The 19209-nt window shown below is 45.0% G+C and overlaps 1 protein-coding gene across 2 annotated transcripts; it reads left to right on the top strand.

Annotated features, from left to right (window-relative positions):
• The first annotated feature begins 865 nt into the window (after positions 1-865).
• E2F8 (E2F transcription factor 8) lies at positions 866-18845 on the top strand. Of its 2 annotated transcripts, none has more exons than XM_055415061.2 (13): positions 866-988; positions 2174-2294; positions 4219-4497; positions 4841-4997; positions 7061-7375; positions 7596-7757; positions 9656-9793; positions 11451-11654; positions 11963-12050; positions 12309-12840; positions 17098-17230; positions 17348-17742; positions 18115-18845. In XM_055415061.2, exons 2-13 carry the CDS (start codon positions 2280-2282, stop codon positions 18295-18297), a joined length of 2601 nt encoding a protein of 866 aa, XP_055271036.2. In that variant the 5' UTR covers positions 866-988; positions 2174-2279; the 3' UTR covers positions 18298-18845. The 2 variants fall into 2 exon arrangements, with proteins under 2 accessions (XP_055271036.2, XP_055271037.2); XM_055415062.2 differs by lacking the exon at positions 866-988 and adding an exon at positions 1455-1839.
• The last annotated feature ends 364 nt before the right edge of the window (positions 18846-19209 follow it).

The following is a 19209-nucleotide window of genomic DNA, read 5'->3' as shown; positions in this document are numbered from 1 at the left end:
TCTCGATCTCCCCATCTGCAAAGCAGAGCGTTGGACTAGAGTGTCTCCCAAAACTCCTATTAATCTAGAAGTCAACAATATTCCATGCTGGAGTTGCCCGAGGGTTTGAAATCGGTAAAAGAGAGGAAAGCGAGGGAAGACGACAGGGAGGGGAGAAGGGAGGAGCCGGTGGGAGACCTGGAGAGGGAAGACAGGGGACGCCCGGAACAGGCTTGGCGGGTTTTCAACCTTACTCCTCCTCCTCCTACACCTGAGTTCTCACGTTTGGGCCAAGACGCGGCGCCCATCAAATGGGAGCGCCAGTTAGCCAAGCTTCTCCCTCCACGCCCCAGTTTCTTAGAAGCCATGGGCAGATGGTGGGCAGCACAATAATGCATGCCATGGATGGAAGGGGTAATGGTCCTGGCTGGGGTCTGCAGCACAGGTGAGCGGACCTGGGACTGGGCAGGCCGTGGGACGGACCCAGGATGGGGATCGCGGAGCGCCCGCGTCTCAACCCGCGTGTCCTCGGCTGACTAAACTTAATTCCCCAACCTTGAGCAAGGGGAGGGGGTGTTTGCCCCCCCAAAAAAACTTTCTGAACTTTTCCCCCAACTCTGCCGTGGAGGCGGCACCGGAGGGCGGTGCCTGCACCCTGATTCGCCGCCGGCTCCCGTCTGGAGACTCGGATTGGCGCGCGTGGTCCGGGGCCGGGAAGAGCGGGCGTGGGGGAGGGGAGCGGCCCTCCCCGCCCGCGGGATCGGCTCGCGCCGGGAGCGGGTTAATTTCAAATCGGGGGCTTGACTGCTCCTGGACGGTCACGTCCACTCTGCCCGCCCGCCGGCCCGCCAGTCCCGGTCCCGGAGTTTCCCTCGGGCACCCACCTCAGCGCGGCGTTTAAGGACCGACTGACGGCCCGACACGCGGGCTCCCGGGCCTGAGCGGGGAAGGGGTGCAGAGGCGTCCCCGCTCAGCCCCCATCGGCTCCAAGTGTGAGGTGAACTGACAGGTCAGCGGGGCGCAGAGGGGCACGGCGCCGGGCCGCACTGGCACCGGGAGAGGGGCCGGGAAGGCAGCGGCGGCCGTTTCCCGCCTCTCGCTCCGCCGGGGGCCGTGGAGGGAGGAGCCGAGATCCCGCGCAGAGGGGAGGGGGCGAGCGAGGGGGAGGGCCGGGGACGCCGTGGTTCCGGGCGCGGGTTTGCCCGCGCTCCAGCCCCGCGCAGCTCAAGGGGCGGCGCCGACCACGGGATGGCTTTCCGCGCCAAATTTTTAAATCGAAGGCGGAAGGTCCAGACCCGCCCCTGGCGCCGCCAGCCAATCGCAGGCCTGCAGGCAACGCTCTGATTGGTTGGGAATCGTTGCCCTAGAAACCGCGAGGATGCCGTCCGGGAACTGCCTGACTGGCGGCGCGCGTACTGGGCCCAGGGGGGAGGGGAGTTGGCCCGGAGCAAGGGGAAGCGCGCCGGGCGCGGGAGCCGGTGGCGACTGTACCTGGTTGCCTTGCTGAGCAAATGCAGCCTTCCATGGTAGGGTCCAGGATTGTGGCGTGAACTGGCCACCTGAATAACAAGTACATAACTTTTTTTTTTTAAGTCGCATCTTTAAGGAAGTCTTAAAAAAAAAACAAACGAGTTTTAATCGCAAGGCGCTCTTTAAATGCCCAGGAGCTTAAGGACTGAATTTGGAAGTTACCTATCAAGCTTTTTCCCCAAGACTTTGCTGCTGATCCCATGCACGTGTGTGTCAAGGGAGAAATTCAAGCATCTAGATGTAGATTTTTATCCAGATATTTGGAGTTGTAGCTCCTTAGCCGGAACCTGGGCTCATGCGTTTGAGTCCGGAACTCTGATCTGTGAACAGGTGGGTGCTCGTGCTCGCTGGAGTCCATTCGGTGGGGTCCGGAGAATGATTTGCCCTCTCTTAAGGTGGGCAAGGGCTGTCATTGGAATTTCTGTGGTTTGCTTGAAGTCTTACTGACGGCAGATCGGCTTGCTGAAGTAATTTACGGGCGTTTGATGGGAGTTCTGTGCCCTTTGGGGCTATCTCCGGTCGGGAATAAAACGTTTAAGTGTAGTTGGTCCGTTTTCTTTACCTTAGCCTTTGTTTCAGCAGACTGTGGCGTCCCGTATTGAAAGGTATTTTCAACTGATCTGCATTTTTCCTTAACTTTTTTTACTTTCTTTTTTTCTTTAAGGATATTAAACTTTTTAATTGGACTGCCTGGACCACTTGTACCATCAGGATAAAGAACTCCAGATTTTTCATTTTTAAAGAAACTAAATGTATGAGAAATTTACAGAATGGAGAACGAAAAGGTACTTTTGTAGCTTCAATATTCATCCTTGCAGTTTTAAATGCAACATTATCCTGATTTTAATGCATAATTTTTCAGTATCCAACATCTTACTAAGGCCACATTCTTTTTTGGTTAACCTCTATTAAAAACCTAGAAGGAAGGGAAATTTAGTTTTTGAAGAGGGGTAAAGTTACCCAGGATTAAAATTTCTAGTTTTTAGTGATTTGGTGGAAGTTTCAAAGAGATAAGTAGAGAGAAAAGATATTTTTAAGAATAATAAAATTTGTTAGCTGCTTTATGGTATTTCTGAGAAGAATTCAGAAGGGGCATTTGACATGATTTGACATTGGACCTCTTGTTAAGATAATTTTCTACCAAATCACCAATTTCTTTTAACTATAGGGGCCACTGTCACTGGGGATATCTTGATTGATTTCTAAATATTGATAGGGTTAAAAAATGAAGTATGCAAATTTCCTAAAAATTTTAGATGTAAACAAATAAGAGAACTGCTGTTGCTTCTGATGGTCAGAAGCAAAGGACAGCAGCCCTGAGAAAAATCCTGTTCTTGGATCAGAACCTCTCAAGTGTACCATCTCGGTGCACTTACCTGCTATCCCAAGCATTTTCTTTAGAATAGATACAGATGGCGAGAATGTGTGAAGTCACCAGTGGCCAAAAGTAGAAGAAACATAGTCTCCTTTAGTCTTAGATATGTGGAGAAGGCAATGGCAACCCACTCCAGTACTCTTGCCTGGGAAATCCCATGGACAGAGGAGCCTTGGTAAGCTGCAGTCCATGGGGTCGCTAAGAGTCAAACAGAGCACCTTCACTTTCACTTTTCACTTTCATGCATTGGAAGAGGAAATGGCAACCCACTCCAGTGTTCTTGCCTGAAGAATCCCAGGGATGGGGGAGCCTGGTGGGCTGCCATCTATAGGGTTGCAGAGTCAGACATGACTGACGCGACTTAGCAGCAGCAATCTTAAGTATGAACTGCTGTTAATTTACCCTCTTATGTCTCAGTGGCAGCCTAGCCTCTGCCAGGAACCAGCTTTGTGGTCTCGGGTTAACTAATTTTACTTCTCTGGGTTCCATTTTCTCCATCTGTAAAGTGAAAAGGGTAAATATTCAATGAGCAGAATCGCTAAGGGTCGGACACGACTGAGCGACTTCACTTTCTCTTTTCACTTTCATACATTGGAGAAGGAAATGGCAACCCACTCCAGTGTTCTTGCCTGGAGAATCCCAGGGACGGGGGAGCCTGTTGGGCTTCCGTCTAGGGGGTCATACAGAGTCGGACACGACTGAAGTGACTCAGCAGCAGCAGCAGCAGCAGCCACTCTGGATTTTGCTCCCCAGTGGATTTTGCTAACAAGTCTGACCACAGGCTAGCCCTCGCCCTTGTTTCCTTGTCTCTCTGACTTTTCTTCCTCAGTGGTATTTTACTGAGTACCCACTGCATGCAACTGTTGTGCTGGGTGTATACACAGGTGAATGGAGACCTTTACTTATTACAGTGTCATGAGTCAAAGTCACTCCAAGGAGTTTGGGGTCACTTAAAATTATCAGTTCTATTAAGGGAAGTTAAGTAAAAGGTATATGGGAACTCTCTGGAGGATCTTTGCAACTCTAAATCTAAAATTATTTCAAAATAAAAATTTTTAAATTGTAAGTCTTAAAGTTTTCTTTTTAAAGTCTTGGAACATAAGATGAAAATTTTAAATCCATGCATTGTTGCAGAATTAAAAATGGGGAATTTAGTTGTTATGGACAAATGTCAAAGTGATCATTGGAATATAGTCACTAATTTAATCATCTCTACAACCTCACTGAGCATGTTTCCTAAGTACTATTTCTATTTATACAATTCTTAGAATCAAAAACTATCTGATAAATCTTTTTTTTATACTGAATTTAATAATTTATTTGTTTTAAACCAGGTAAATCTCTTTTTCGAGCCACATAAAAGGGGACTAATGAAAACACCTCTGAAAGAATCCACTGCAGCAAATATAGTGTTGGCGGAGATCCAGCCTGACTTTGGCCCTTTAACCACACCCACCAAGCCCAAGGAGATCTCCCAGGGAGAACCGTGGACACCAACAGCCAACCTAAAAATGCTCATCAGTGCCGTGAGCCCCGAGATCCGCGACAGGGATCAGAAAAGGGGTTTGTTTGACAACAGAAACGGATTACCTGAGGTCAAAGATTGTTTACATGTAGGTTTGTTTGCAGAGGACTGGGTGGAAACTGGGGGATTTGGGGAGCCAGGGAGGGGGGTGGCTATTGAGCAGGCACGAGTAGTATAAAGCATCACCCCAGTCAGAGCGCTGGAAAGGTTTGGACCCCATCAAATACAGCTCTAGGAAATCTGAACCTGTCGCTTATTTATGAGCTTCGTCCCTTTCAGACCCTTCAAGCAGTTTATCCTGGCTTCTCCCCACTTATCTTCCCAATTTTGCAGCCACTGAAGCAAACTATGTATATAAGTGTTAGTCATTGAGCATTAATGCCTCCAATAAATCTTTCTGAATAAGACATTATTTACATCTTTCTTTGTAGGAACACTTCTCTGGAGATGAATATGAGAAATCCCAACCCAGTCGAAAAGAGAAAAGTTTAGGATTGTTGTGTCATAAGTTTTTAGCTCGATACCCTAACTATCCCAACCCTGCTGTGAATAATGACATCTGTCTTGACGAAGTAGCCGAAGAACTTAGTAAGTATGCAAAGAGCTCTCTGAAATGGTCCCTCGTTAAAGGCACTTCACAGACTGAGTCCTTCAGACCCAAGCTCCTTCTAACCAGTGTTTGTAATGACACAAGACCACCCGGAAATTATCCATCTGTCAAGCCCTGTTAATTTCAGAATAACAGCATGTAGTTCCCAGTCACATTTAAGTCTCAAAACAGAAACAGAAAATCACAATGGAGACTGCTCTGACTGCACTGTGAAAGCTCTGAAGCGCTAACGTAAGGCAACAATGTTTCATTGACTTATTTCACAAATAGCTACAACTCTGAACTTGCATCTTGTTTCTCATTGAGGAGCCAGGCTGCCAAATGCTTTCTTCACAGTGGACATGAGGATCGGCCTCTGGGCGTGGGAGCCAGGCTTTAGCCCTCTCTGCCATTCAGCACTTTCTGAATGTTTTGTGTTTGCCAAAAGTTACTGCATCCCCCTGCCCTCTTTTCCTCCTCTCTTCATGGACTCAAATCTAGTTAGAGCTAAAAGAGGAATCCGTGGCAAATGTAGGATACCTTTGGAGTCATGAAAATATTACGACCTGAATCTGAAGAGATATACAGGATATTTTAGTATATAGCTATCACCCCGTGAAGAAAATTTTACCCTTCTAATACATGTTTATACATATCAACTTTGAGAAATGCCATTTGGATTCCTCTCTTCACATACATTTCATTATAGCTATGGAGGGTGTACCATTTAATTTAGCAGGTACCTATGGATTACCTACTATGTGGCAGGCAATGTCATAGCAGCTGGGATAACATCAGTGGACAGAAAGAACAAAGTTCCTGCTCCTGTGGAACCTGCTTTCCAGTGGAGACAGTAGACAATATGCAAAGGGCATAATAAGTGGGTAATTAAGATGTAAGAAGGTAATGTGTGCGAAAGAAAAGCAAATGCAGACCAGGGTAGATGGGAATCCAGGGTGCTAAGAGTGAGCTCTCTAATTTTAAACTTCATTTTAAGTTAAGTAGTTGGGTCAGGCCTTGTTAGGAGGGTGACATCTGAGCAAGGGCTCAAGAATAGAGGTGGGGAGCCATGAGGACACCTGGGAGAGGGATTCCAGCTAGAAGGAACAGACTAGCACACAAAGGCCCTCTGGCAAGTTCCAGGAACCAAGGAATCTCAGCGCTTTGTACCCATCATATGACGGCCATGTCTGTGTGTGTGTGTTGGGAACTAATGTAAGAAATGGAGTATAGGGTGTGGAATTTAGAGCTCTGAAGACGATTTTGCCACTTACTAGCTCTGTGCCTTAGGGTGAGCAGCTTAGCCAGCCTGACCCTCTTATCTCATCATCATTAACGCATGGATAATGAGAAGTTTCACCATGGTAACCCACTGCGGTGTTCTTGCCTGGGAAATCCCATGGACAGAGAAGCCTGGTGGGCTATAGTTCATGGGGTCGCAAAGAGTTGGACACGACTTAGCAACTAACACTAACCTTCACACTCAGGATGGTTTTTCTAGCTCCAAGTCACCCTTTGAGGAACTGCCTCATTTTGTACTGCTTTGTGTAAAAGTAAAGACTATTGTTAAATATAAAAGCATGGATAATAATCACCTACCTCACAAGTTAGGGTAAAATCTTCCTAAACCTGTATGATGCATCAAAGACCCTCAATAAACGTCACCTTTCTAATTTATATTAACTGTTTGTACCCTTTGAGAGCAGGGACATGCCTTTCTCATCTTCATACTCTGTTTAGCATGTGCTGTGCTGAGTCGCTCAGTTGTATTTGGCTCTTTGTGACCCCATGGACTGTAGCCCGCCAGGCTCCTCAGTCCATGGGGATTCTCCAGGCACGAATACTGGAGTGGGTTGCCATGCTCTCCTCCAGGGGATCTTCCCAACCCAGAGATCGAACCCACGTCTCCCACATTGCAGGCAGATTCTTTACCATCTGAGCCACTAAAGTTATTTAATCCAGAACCTATGGACTAGGAATCCCTGGGGACAAGAAAGGTATTTGATTCTATGCGCATGACAGTATCTGATCCTAGTAAGGTGCCCTTGCTTGTTTTCTGCAGATGTTGAGCGCCGACGCATTTATGATATCGTCAACGTCCTAGAAAGTCTACACATGGTGAGCCGGCTCGCCAAAAACAGGTACACTTGGCATGGACGACACAACCTCAACCAGACCCTTGGGACTTTGAAAAGCGTCGGAGAGGAGAATAAGTACGCTGAGCAGATTATGATGATCAAAAAGAAAGAATATGAACAAGAGTTTGACTTCAGTAAGAGTTACAGTATAGAGGATCCCATCATCAAATCAAGCACTGGCCAAAATGGACACCCAGACATGTGCTTTGTCGAACTCCCTGGAGTGGAATTTCGGGCAGGTGAGAGAGCTGGTGTCGGAAAGCTCAGGTGGCAGGGAACCTCTCAGAGGTCTAGAGACCAGGTTCCTTAGGGAACCCAGCTCAAAGCTACTGCTGCTTTTCGTATGAAAATGCTGCATGTCAACCGTGGGATCAGGTTGCAGTATTTTTAGCTTTGTTACTTTCGAAAGCACTGTCCCTTCATGAATTTTAATTCTCTAATCCTCTTCCTTTTCCGAAGCCTCTGTAAACAGCCGCAAAGACAAGTCTTTGAGAGTGATGAGCCAAAAATTTGTGATGCTGTTTTTGGTGTCAACGCCTCAGATAGTAAGCTTGGAAATTGCTGCCAAGATTTTGATTGGGGAGGACCACGTAGAAGATTTGGATAAAAGCAAGTTTAAAAGTAAGTCGCCCAACTGCCCTGGACTTTTGGACCTACTCGGCTATATAAACAGATCATCTCTAGTTAGGCTTTTGTATCTTCACTTCTCCCCAGAATTCATGAAGATACTGCTTGAGCTACCTTGTAGGATTCAAAGATATGCATATAGCTACTCTTACCTGACACTTTGATTTATCTACCGCACTTGATACTGTAACATTGTCTCCATTTTACAGTGTCTGAAGTCTAAATAAGCAGTAAAGTGGGGCTGGAACCCAAGTCTCTGTTCTCTCCACTGACTCTCATATTTGAGGGTGTAAATAACTTCTAACACTGTCTCCAGAAGTGACCTGCAGCACAGTGGATTGGACATTTTCAAAGAGTGGTTTTACGGTGTCCCTTCTCTGCACTTAACGGCCTTAGACAGTTTGCTTCCACAGTGACTTGGCTGGGCCAGGCAATCCAGCCTGTCTAGCATGGTAGGCAAGCCTTGCTCTCTCTGCCCTGAAACCAAAGCCTGACACCCTGTCCTGTGTGAGGATGACCACCGTCAGGAGCGGTCCCAAGGGCTTGCTCCTGAGAGTCTGTCCCATAGCTAAGCGAGGAGAGTAACCTAACAGAGTAATTGCTCTTCTTTTTACATGTAGAAATGTTTATTTAAATATTGGATTTTCTTTCACGGCTACTAACTATTTCCAATTCTTAAATAAAACTATTTGATTTCACTATGGAAAAAAAAACAAAACATGATTTTAGCCAGAATATCTGCTCTCTGTTGGGAAGAAATCATAGATTGGAGTCTTAAAACAGCTCTGCCCTTGCCTCTAGAAAAGACTTTGCAGGAACTGCCCCACGCACACATACAGAGGAGCAGAGAGAAAGTGTTGAAGGCATTAGCTGACCTCCGAGCAGGGCATTAGGCTGGCCTGGAAATGGATCACTTAGGGGACTGGCTGACTGGTGATCCTGAGGCATAGCAGGGGAATGCCTGGGAGGTGTCATGCAGACCCCTTCCCATCCTTGTGAAGCTGTACTGGTCCCATGAAAGTATTGAGACACCTCCAGTTTGATGGTGTCTCCATAAAGACAAATGAGTAGAGACTAAGGCAGTAAGGCTAGCATTTGGCTTAGGAGATTTGTCATTTCAGAAAGCACATCCCAGTCCTACCGATGGGCTGCCTGCTCTCTCTGAGTCACCAGCTTTCAGCTCTCTATTTCACTGGTTAGTCACAGCCTTGGAAACTATTCCAGGAACTGCAAATGTGTAATTTGCTGAATCCCTAGGGAATTCAGAACCTTCTGGCATGGCTGTGAAGGCGAGGCTCAATTTGCAGCTTTGTACTACAAGCTGAAATAAAGGCAGACTTCTGTAACAGAATTTTTCATGATATGTAAGATTTATAGAATTAGAAAATCTATGCTTTGCATATAAATATGGACAGTATAAATGTTTATAAATTTTGATAGGTATAAAATTTTCCATGCTTATGAAATTAAATATATTTATTTTCATAAACTATCACAAGCAGGAAAATAGTACATTTATGATCGATTATTTCTATTTGTTCCTAAAATTCTGAATCCTCATTAGGAGATGCCCAGCAGTGGTAACTTTTTATTAAAAAATCTGTAACATGTTTCCCAATAGGGTGATCTCATTGAGTCATTTTTCCTTTTTCAACATGTGCTTTTGTTTCAAAATCCAGTATCAGCAGTAATTGAGTCTCAATATTTAAAACTCTTTTTGGTTTCATTAAAGCAGTATTACTAGAATAACTCAAGAAAAGTCACATTTTTCTCTGACATTGATGGTTAGGATAGCTCTTTGAGTGTACACTGTACACATGAAGTCCTTAGGAAGCAAAGTCCTTTGATCTTTCATTATTCCATTAAGCGATATATATACTTTTTTCCCCCAGCAAAAATTAGGAGGTTGTATGATATAGCTAATGTTCTGAGTAGCCTGGATCTTATCAAGAAAGTTCACGTTACAGAGGAAAGAGGCCGAAAACCAGCTTTTAAATGGACAGGCCCAGAAATCAGTCCAAATCCCAGTGGTATGTATTTATTTCCTTTTATTCGTTGCTTCATTACTTTGAATTAATGCACATTTGGAAATATTCTTCCTTTTTCTTCCTACCCATACTCCCACATGGGAAGAGCATATATATAAGTGACTGAAAAGACAAAGATGAGCACCAATATAGAAAGTTTGGCCCTTGGTTCCATCAGCAATTCAAGGTCCGTAACCATAGCTCCCGTGTAAGAAGTAGAATCTGTGTGTAAAAGAATTTGACAAAGCTGAAACAGCCTGTGCATGTAGAGAATATGAAATGGATTCATTCCAGAATGAATATTCTGTCTCCATCTCAACTCTGGGATTCTTACATTTTGTGTCCTAACAAGACCCCACACACAGCAGTTCTGGAAGATGGCAAGAACACGGGCCACGGAAGCAGAGGGAAGCTTAGGTTCCAGTCCCAACTCTGTCACATATTCCAGCTGTGTGGCCTTGGGCAGGTGACTTCTCTAAGACTGTTTCCTCACCCCTAGTAGGAAGAATGACAGCGCCTTTGCAAGGTTATTCTGGTTTTGGATATAACCTCAATGAGAGGTCCTTCAGTACAGGGATTTGGAGGACAGGCTCTGGGATAGACTGATCAAGTTCCTATCCCAGGCCCACATTCTTCTAGCTGAGAGACCCTGAACCAGTTAGTTAATGTCTGAAATGTCTCTGAATTGGGGGTGCACTTCCTGAGAAGTACCTGCCTGAGTTGTAGAGAGTGTCTTAGTCTGTTCATGCTGCCACAACAGAGTACCATCGACTCGGTGGATAATAAACAATATATTTACTTCTCATTGTTCTGGAGGCTGGGAAGTCCAAGATCAAGGTGCTGGCAGACTCGGTGTCTGGTGAACTTTCTAGACTTTTCTAGTCTTTTCATAGTAACCTCACATAGTGGAAAAAGACTAGAGAGCTCTGTGGAGTCCCTTTTGTAAGAGCACTAATCCTATTCAAGAGGGTTCCACCCTCATGAACATCTCCCAAAGGCCCCAGTACCATCACATTGGACATCAGGTTTCAACATGTGAATTTGAGGAGAAGGGATGGGGCAGGGGATGCAAACATTCAGTCCATAGCAGGGAGGGTCACCCTATTTCATCAGATGAAGTCTCCACTGATGCTGAGATACCCGATGTTTTATTATTTCAATAAGAAATAAAAACCACTGACAGTCACCCTGAGAGCACACCACTGGTTATAAGATGACAAAGTCTTTCAGAGATGTTAAAGTGAATTATTATCTCAGAATTCATTGAGAATAAGATTAACAGGGTTTTTTTAGGTAAAGCCCTTGAAATGGTATTTGGCACATAGTAGGCACATAACTGTTGCCACTTTAATCTGAAATCATTTTAGAACCGTTCCCAGGTGGCTCAGTGGTAAACAACCCGTCTGCCAATGCAGGAGACACAGGAAATGCCAGTTCGATCCCTGAGTCAGGAAGATCCCCTGGAGGAGGAAATGGCAACCCACTCCAGTATTCTTGCCTGGAGAATCCCCATGAACAGAGGAACCTGGCGGGCTACAGTCCATAGGGTCACACAGTGGTGGACATAACTGAGCGAGCGAGCGCGCACGCACTGACCTCATACCCCACAGAAGGAGGCTGAGCCATTCATGTCTTAACACATTGCCCTTTCCTGTTTCAGGTCTCAGCCCAGTCCTTCCTTTTGCTGCCTCTGATTTGGAAGCGAGGCGGTCTTCAAAAGAGAACTGTGCCAAAAACCTCTTTTCCACACGTGGGAAACCAAACTTCACTCGACACCCATCTCTCATCAAACTGGTAAAGAGCATAGAGAGTGACCGGAGAAAGATAAATTCTGCTCCCAGTAGCCCTATCAAAACCCACAAAGGTATGTTTACTATCATGTCAGGGCTCTGCTTGAAAGAATCCGTCTTCATCTGACTTTTAGCTTCCTTGATCCCTCGGGACTTGCTAGAGAATTGTTTGTTTGCATAGTCCCAAACACACTTGAAGCCCAACTTACATATGAATTAAAGGATAAAATGTGAATCATGGGGTTTATCATTTAATTGCTGTGTGATTTGGGGGAGGGAGCAGTGCATGTTTTCTGTTCCTTTGACCTCAGTGGTGTTTCACCTGTGAAGATTCATTCTTTTGCTTTGACCAACTCCCTCCCCCACCTTCTTCTTTTGCCAGCTGAGAGCACTCAGAATTCTGCACCTTTCCCAAGCAAAATGGCTCAGCTCGCAGCTATCTGCAAAATGCAGTTAGAAGAGCAATCAAGGTAGGTGGGCAACGCTCTTCAGGAACAGGATGCATTACTTTACATTGCATCATTAGGATTACTTATTTCATGTAAGAATAGGCAATAACCTTGGAAACTGGTGAGAGAATCTTCTCTGTAACTCATAATATGGAATCATTACAGAAACTATCTGCTAGTTTCATAAAAGTGTAGCTTCAATCTGAGGCAATCTAAAATGGTAGAACATTTTAGAGAACATGTGTTTCCATTGTCTCATGTTTCAATCTTGTCTTTTAGTGAACCCAGAAAGAAAGTGAAAGTACAGCTGGCAGGATCTGGGCACTGCAAACCAGTGGCCCCTCTGGACACTCCAGCGAATGCTGAGCTAGAGATGACGGCACCGTCCCTCATCCAGCCCCTGGGGGTGCTCCCCCTCCTCCCGAGCGCGCTGTCACCAGCAGTGCCCGTGATCCTACCTCAGACCCCTTCGGGCCCACCATATGCCATCTACTTGCAGCCTGCCCAGCCCCAAACTATAACGCCACCCCCAGGCCTGAGCCCCACCATCTGCCCCACCACCTCTTCTAACGCTATGAGATCCAAAGACTCCACTGATGCCACTGGCGAGAATGCAGACAGTGACGCCCTCAAGTCCAGTGCATCCACCAGGCCTGGAAGTTTGCTGCCAGGGCCGGAAAGACAAGGTGCAAAGAACCGAGAGAGGGAGCCAGCTGGAGAAAAAGGCTCCAAGAGGGTGAGCATGCTCGAGGACAGTGGTTCCAAAAAGAAATTTAAAGAAGACCTGAAAGCACCTGAAAATGCCTCCACAGTAAGTACCACCTTGAACTGCGCAAAGTTTTACGTACTCCCCAGTTAATTAGGAGGGACTCTGCTGGCTTGTGAAATTTACCAGAGCAAAGAGCAGTCTCCCAGAAAACAGGGAACTGTTCCTTAGCGTCCCATAATCCAAACAAGGCCTCAGGCAGCTAATCCCCTGACTGGGATGGCGGCAGGGGCATTTTTAACCTTTGGAGGAAGGGATTATCTGCTCTTTTTTTAAGGCACTGTGGGTGGCTGTCCTTAAGTCCATTTCTCTGTCCCACACTGGAATGCAAACACCTGCCATGAAAGTCTTAAATAATTTACAAGCAGATGTGGCCCCAAATGAATGGATGGACGCATAGGGTTCCTCTAACTCCTGCTTTCTGAGTCATTACTTAATATTTGTTTGACGTCATGTAATTAGCATCTGTGGCCTAGCAGAGAAATGGCTCCCCCCTGTTTTTACTTTCTACGTCAAATTTAAACCAAAATCTCCATGTTGTGCAAATAGAAAACTCAGACTTAGCTTGGCAGGGTTTAGGTGTATTTGATGCATTGGTTTCTAGATGTTTTGATGTTCTAGACAGTTTTTTTCCTGGTTGGAGTTTAATTCGGGATGTATTGGCTGCCTACCCACATACTAGGTGGCAGAAGTGTTAGGTGCATACGTTATCTCGTTTTCCACTCTCGGGACAATTGTATATGAAAGACAGCATCACCAGATAAACAAACATCACTAAACGTGGAAGCAGAAGTTAATCTCTCATTTTCTCCCTGCTGTTAACTCAGGTTATTTTACTTCTCTCCATCTTGTTTTCCCACATCTATAAAGAATTTGTTCTGCCAATTTTTCCTGATTGTCTACTGAGTATGAAGCACTGGTGCTCTGGATCAAATCAGCACCTGCCTTTGGGGATGATTGCTTTTGAGCACTTACCCCAGGGCCATCTTACAGTTTTTGTGAGGTTAAGTGAGTTTATTACATAATGGTATATATAAAGGGGTGTGTGATCCTTTCAAGGCACTGTAGAAGCTGAAGGCTATTATCTGTAACTGTTGTTATTAAGGAGGCTTTAGCGTCTGTCAGATCTTCCCTGAGGATGGCCTCATGGTAACCATTCAAAACATCCATTATCTTAGCATAGTATCATTTTGCATTTAATACACATGCTAGGGGGAAAATCACAAGGCTTCAGCTTGATTTGATTTTCTGGGAGGTCTATAATCTCTTTGGGGCAATGGGTATGATTTAATAATGGTCTCCTGTTGCTCACTTAGTAATTCAGGATTAGGGTTTTCACTGGATAGATTCCTCACACCCCCTGCTCCTTTTTTTCATGTCTGACTTCATTTTGACTATTTCTTTTTAGCATGGACTGAACAGAACAAAGAAAGGGAGAGATTCACATGTGAATTCATTCGACACACATTTACTGAGAACCTACACTTCTAGGGGTGGAGAGAAGAGAGTATACAAACAAACACAAGCGTATCAGGCAGTCAATAGTGAGAAATATAGCAAAAACAAAAGAGGATCGTGTCCTCGGAAGAGGGGTAGGAGTGCTGGTGCATAGTCTGGGTGAGAAGACGTACAAGTGTCAATATGTCAAATTATTTTCATCCTGCTACTTTAATAGTTCTAATTTTAAAAAAGGGATTGGCATTATAGATGAAACAATTTTGTGATGAATATAGTTTATAGGAAAAGAAAAAGCAATTATTATTAGAGTTTTGCTGGAGATTTGAAGATAGTTAAACCGGAAAACATTGTACTGTAAGATGCCAAAGAGCAGCCGTTGGTAAAACACCTAAATCTACCCCGTGAAAATTCTCTATTCCTGCAGGCTTCAAGGAATCTGCTAGTAAAGATATCGAACAGAACCAAGCAACTAAGACACAAAATTGAAAGTTTGTGGTACCCCTTAGCACTGGGGATTCTGACCAGACCTATTAACAGCTAGATCAAAGCATAGGTCGTTGTTTTGACAGTGGTGAGAAGAAAGATCTGCAGGGAGATGAAGGGTGGGCCTCTGGTTTACAAGAGCTGCTTTTCGCTTTTACCAGTCCTGTTCCTGTAAAACCGATCAGACTTTGCAGGCGGCTCAGCCACCCATGTAGGCTCTGTTGGAAAAGTACCGTGATGAGCAGGTGTGCTGCAGACACACACAGCCCACCACTCTGGCCATTTCCATGTGGAATGTAACTTTATTCCCTAAAGCTTTTTCTGCATGATATTTGGATATCTAATATGAATTAATCAGTTCTCTTATCTGTCATTTTTGAAACCTGGTACCCTGCCCTTTCATTCGTATATTATAAGAGTGTTTGCTTGGTATCGTTGGAACCTAAAGTACTAGGGGGGAAAAGATCTATAGTTCTATAATTCCTTTATTCCAAATCAGGAGTCAGCAAACTTTTCTGTACAGGTTGTGTGGTTTAGTCACTAAGTCGTGCCCGACTCTTTGCGACCCCATGGACTGTAGTCTGCCAGGCTCCTCTGTCCATGGAATTCTCCAGACAAGAATACTGTACTAGGTGGCCATTTCCATCTCCAGGGGATCTTCCTGACCCAGGGATTGAACCCGCATCTCCTGCATTGCAGGCAGTCTCTTGTATTTCAGGCGGATTCTCTAACAACTGAGCCACAAGCGAAGCTTTCTGTAAAGGGCCAGAGAGTAAATGCTTTGGCCTCTGTGTACCACATGGTTTCTGTTATACCTATTCAACTCTGCCATTGTAAAAATTTTTTAAAAAGTAGGAATGCATCTACAGACAATATGTAAATAAATGGGCATGGCTATGTTCCAGTACAATTTTATTTGCAAAAACAGCCAAGAGGCTATATTTTGGGCCTGTGGTTCGACATTCCCTTTCTCTAGATCAACATTTCTTAACATGTTTGTTTTTTTTTTCCCTTAAATACCAATACTACCAAACATTTAGTTGCTGAATAGCCTGGGAAATGTTACATGATGAACACTCTCTTGGAGATTCACATTGTATGCCATCGTGAAAGTCCCTTAGAAATTCTGTCATAAAGATTCCATTTTCCTTTGTTGAATTCAGCATTTCCCCAAACATAATTTAACTATGATTCAAGTTGTACCTGTTTGCATCCCATAGAAAGAACGAGGGTCCCTCAGAATAGTCTCTGGGAAATACCATCCCACATAACTCAAGAACAATCAGATAATAACACAGCAGTGCCACTGCGGTGTCCAGCTGCATTCAGCTTGTTCTGACAGCACCACATCATACCAAGAAGTCTGGAAGCGGACTTAGGACATTGAGGGTAGTGGGGGGTGCTAGGTAAATCTTGCCCTTAAGCAGACTCAGTGCTAACTTTAGGACACTTTCTAAGACCCCAGCTAGCATTTAAGAAATATGTGGTTATTCAGGACAGCTGTTGGGATGGGAAGGAGGGATACTGTCTTCACAGAGTCATAGAGCGGGCCTGCCCGTGGCTAAAACCACTGGAGCCTTTGGTCTGATGAGACAAACAACCACCAGGGGATATTTGTCCCAGAAGAGGTTTTTGTTCAGTCACTCACTTGTGTCCGACTCTTTGCAACCCCATGGACTGCAGCACGCCAGGATTCTCTGACCTTCACCATCTCCCAGAGCTTGCTCAGACTCATGTCCATCGAGTCGGTGATGCCATCCAACCGTCTTGTCCTCTGTTGTCCCCTTCTCCTCCTGCCTTCAACCTTTCACAGCAGCAGGGTCTCTTTTCTAATGAGTCAGCTCTTTTCATCAGGTGGCCAAAGTATTGGAGCTTCAGCATCAGACCTTCTAATGAATATTCAGGATTGATTTTCTTTAAGATTGACTTGTCTCACCATAAAGAAGGCTGAGCGCCTTCTTCAGGAGAAGGAAAGGATGGGAGAGTGAAGTGATTAAAGGCCTACCTTCCTTGCAAACCCAGGAAGACTGCTCAAGGGACTCTCAAGAGTCTGCCCCAACACCAAAAGTTCAAAAGCATCAATTCTTTGGTGCTCAGCCTTCTTTATGGTCCAGCTCTCACATCCATACTGGAAAAACCATAGCTTTGACTATACGGACCTTTGTCAGCAAAGTGATGTCTCTGCTTTTTAATATGCTGTCTAGGTTTGTCATAGCTTTTCTTCCAAGGAGCAAGCGTCTTAATGTCATGGCTGCAGTCACCATCTACAGTGATTATGAAGCCCAAGAAAATAAAGTCACTGATTCCATTGTTTTTTTTTGTGTTCGTGTGTCAAATAAACCCTTCCTCTTTGTTTTCTAGACGTTGTTCCCATCAGGATACCTAATCCCTCTCACCCAGTGCTCAACCCTGGGGGTAGAGTCCATTCTTTCCAGTAATGAAAACTCAGGTACACTTTCCCCAAATCACAGGATCTACAGCTCCCCGATTGCAGGTCAGTGTACTTAAAAACATCCGTCAAACACAGTCATTCTTAAGCTCACTTGAGCCTTATTTACTTCTTGGACAAATGCCTGTGCTTTTAAGATATTCTCCTGCCTTTTCTTTCCAGGTGTTATTCCAGTGACATCATCTGAACTCACTGCTGTTAATTTTCCCTCTTTTCATGTAACACCTTTGAAGCTAATGGTCTCACCAACTTCCATGGCAGCCGTCCCTGTCGGGAACAGCCCGGCTCTCTCTTCGAGCCACCCAGTTCCCATCCAGAACCCAAGCTCAGCCATTGTAAACTTCACCCTGCAGCACTTGGGCCTCATCTCCCCTGGGGTGCAGGTGTCCGCCAGCCCTGCACCCGGAACTGCTGCCGTGTCGCCAAGAATAGAGGCTGTTAGCGTCACACCCGAAAATGCAGGCACTCAGCAAGGAAGGGCCACCAAGTGTGACGCATCCATCCTGAGCCAGAACCAAACAAATGGACAATCATTTGCAGGGACAGGGGCACAACAGGTGAGACGGTGTCCATTCATTGATGTTTTTTTCTCTTTTAGTTCTTAAGTCCCAAATGTCAGTATCATGGGAGACTCACTTCTGCTTTCGGACAAGGAAAGGATGAGAAGGAAATGCTTAAAGGCCTGCCTGCCTTGTAAATCCAGCAGGAGTGCTCAAGGAGTCCAGATTATGGGGTTATCATGGACTTTTGTTTCCCCTTAACAAAAGTAGTGGAGAGTGTGAAACTCAGGCAGGCTCACTGAGCAGATTTCAGGGCATTCGAGGTTCCCATCATGTGACACATCCTTCCAGTCCACTCTGCTGAGTTTGCCAGGACATGTACCTGTCTGTCTGGGTCTGACTTTTCTCCGTTCCTGTCTTTCCAATTAGCCTGTTCCTGTGACACCCAAAGGGTCCCAGCCAGTGGCCGAAAGCTTCTTCCGCACTCCAGGTGGACCAACAAAGCCAAGAGGCTCCACCTGCATAGATTTTGATGGTGCTAATCACACCTCCATAGGAACTCTCTTCGTCCCACAGCGAAAACTGGAAGTCTCAACGGAGGATGTCCATTAATTGACATATTTGGCTTCATTTAATCTTCTGAAGAGTTGTTTAACAGAGAAGATAGCCTCAGACTGATTTGGAGAACACATTCTCTGAAAATACTGTAAATACGTTGAGGGTTTACTTATTTGCAAAACAGACACTTATTTTCATACTTAAATATATATATATATCCACACAGACATATAAATATATATTTGTATTAAGCTAAGTTCAGCCATCAGTCCTACAAAATAAAATGTTGAACTAAGATATATTAACTTCTGGGGGCAGGGGTTCGTTTTTTCAGCTGTGCCTATCCTATTATGTCGAGTAACTGTGTTAAAGTTTACTTCCCTTTGGGTGAACCTGTGACAGGCCTAACACAGCACTCTCTTCAACTTTGCACAAAGAAAATGCTGTGATGTATAATGTATTTTTAAATGGGAGGACTGCAGCTATATTTTTTTGTAATTTCTTTCCGCTGTTGTTACAGTATGGCTTTTTGTAAAGTTCGCAACAATCCTTAATCAAGTCTATGGAAAAATTATTTATAAAATGTATTTTTAATCATAAGTTGTTCAAATTAAAACTTTTCTAAAATGTATTTACCATCTTCATTTGGCCTGTTGGAAGAAAGTCTTGGTATGGAGCATGCATCCTGGTTCCCCTTAGATATGCCAAGCTTATCCCCTATATTCTTCCCCTCTTTTGATCCTGCGTATGGCTCCACTTTTACAGAAATGAGATGGCTTCAGAGAAGCCCGCTGCTTGGCCAAGGACAACCAGTTTAGCCCTGTGTGCTTTCCACCACACCCTGGGAGGTTGGAAATGAGAGGTGGGAGCTTGGGTGCTCCCTGCCCTGCCCTGGCCTGGCCAGCATCCACCCCGGATCTCCCACTGTCAACAGAAGAGGAGCTGCAGCTACAGTCCTCTTTCCAA

This window comes from Moschus berezovskii, chromosome 25, assembly GCF_049115385.1.
Source record: "Moschus berezovskii isolate FMDL1 chromosome 25, NW_MosBer_1.0, whole genome shotgun sequence".
In the NCBI taxonomy this organism is placed as follows: domain Eukaryota; kingdom Metazoa; phylum Chordata; class Mammalia; order Artiodactyla; family Moschidae; genus Moschus; species Moschus berezovskii.
The sequence above is the reverse complement of the archived record's forward strand: the minus strand, read 5'-3'. Positions and strand labels throughout refer to the sequence as shown.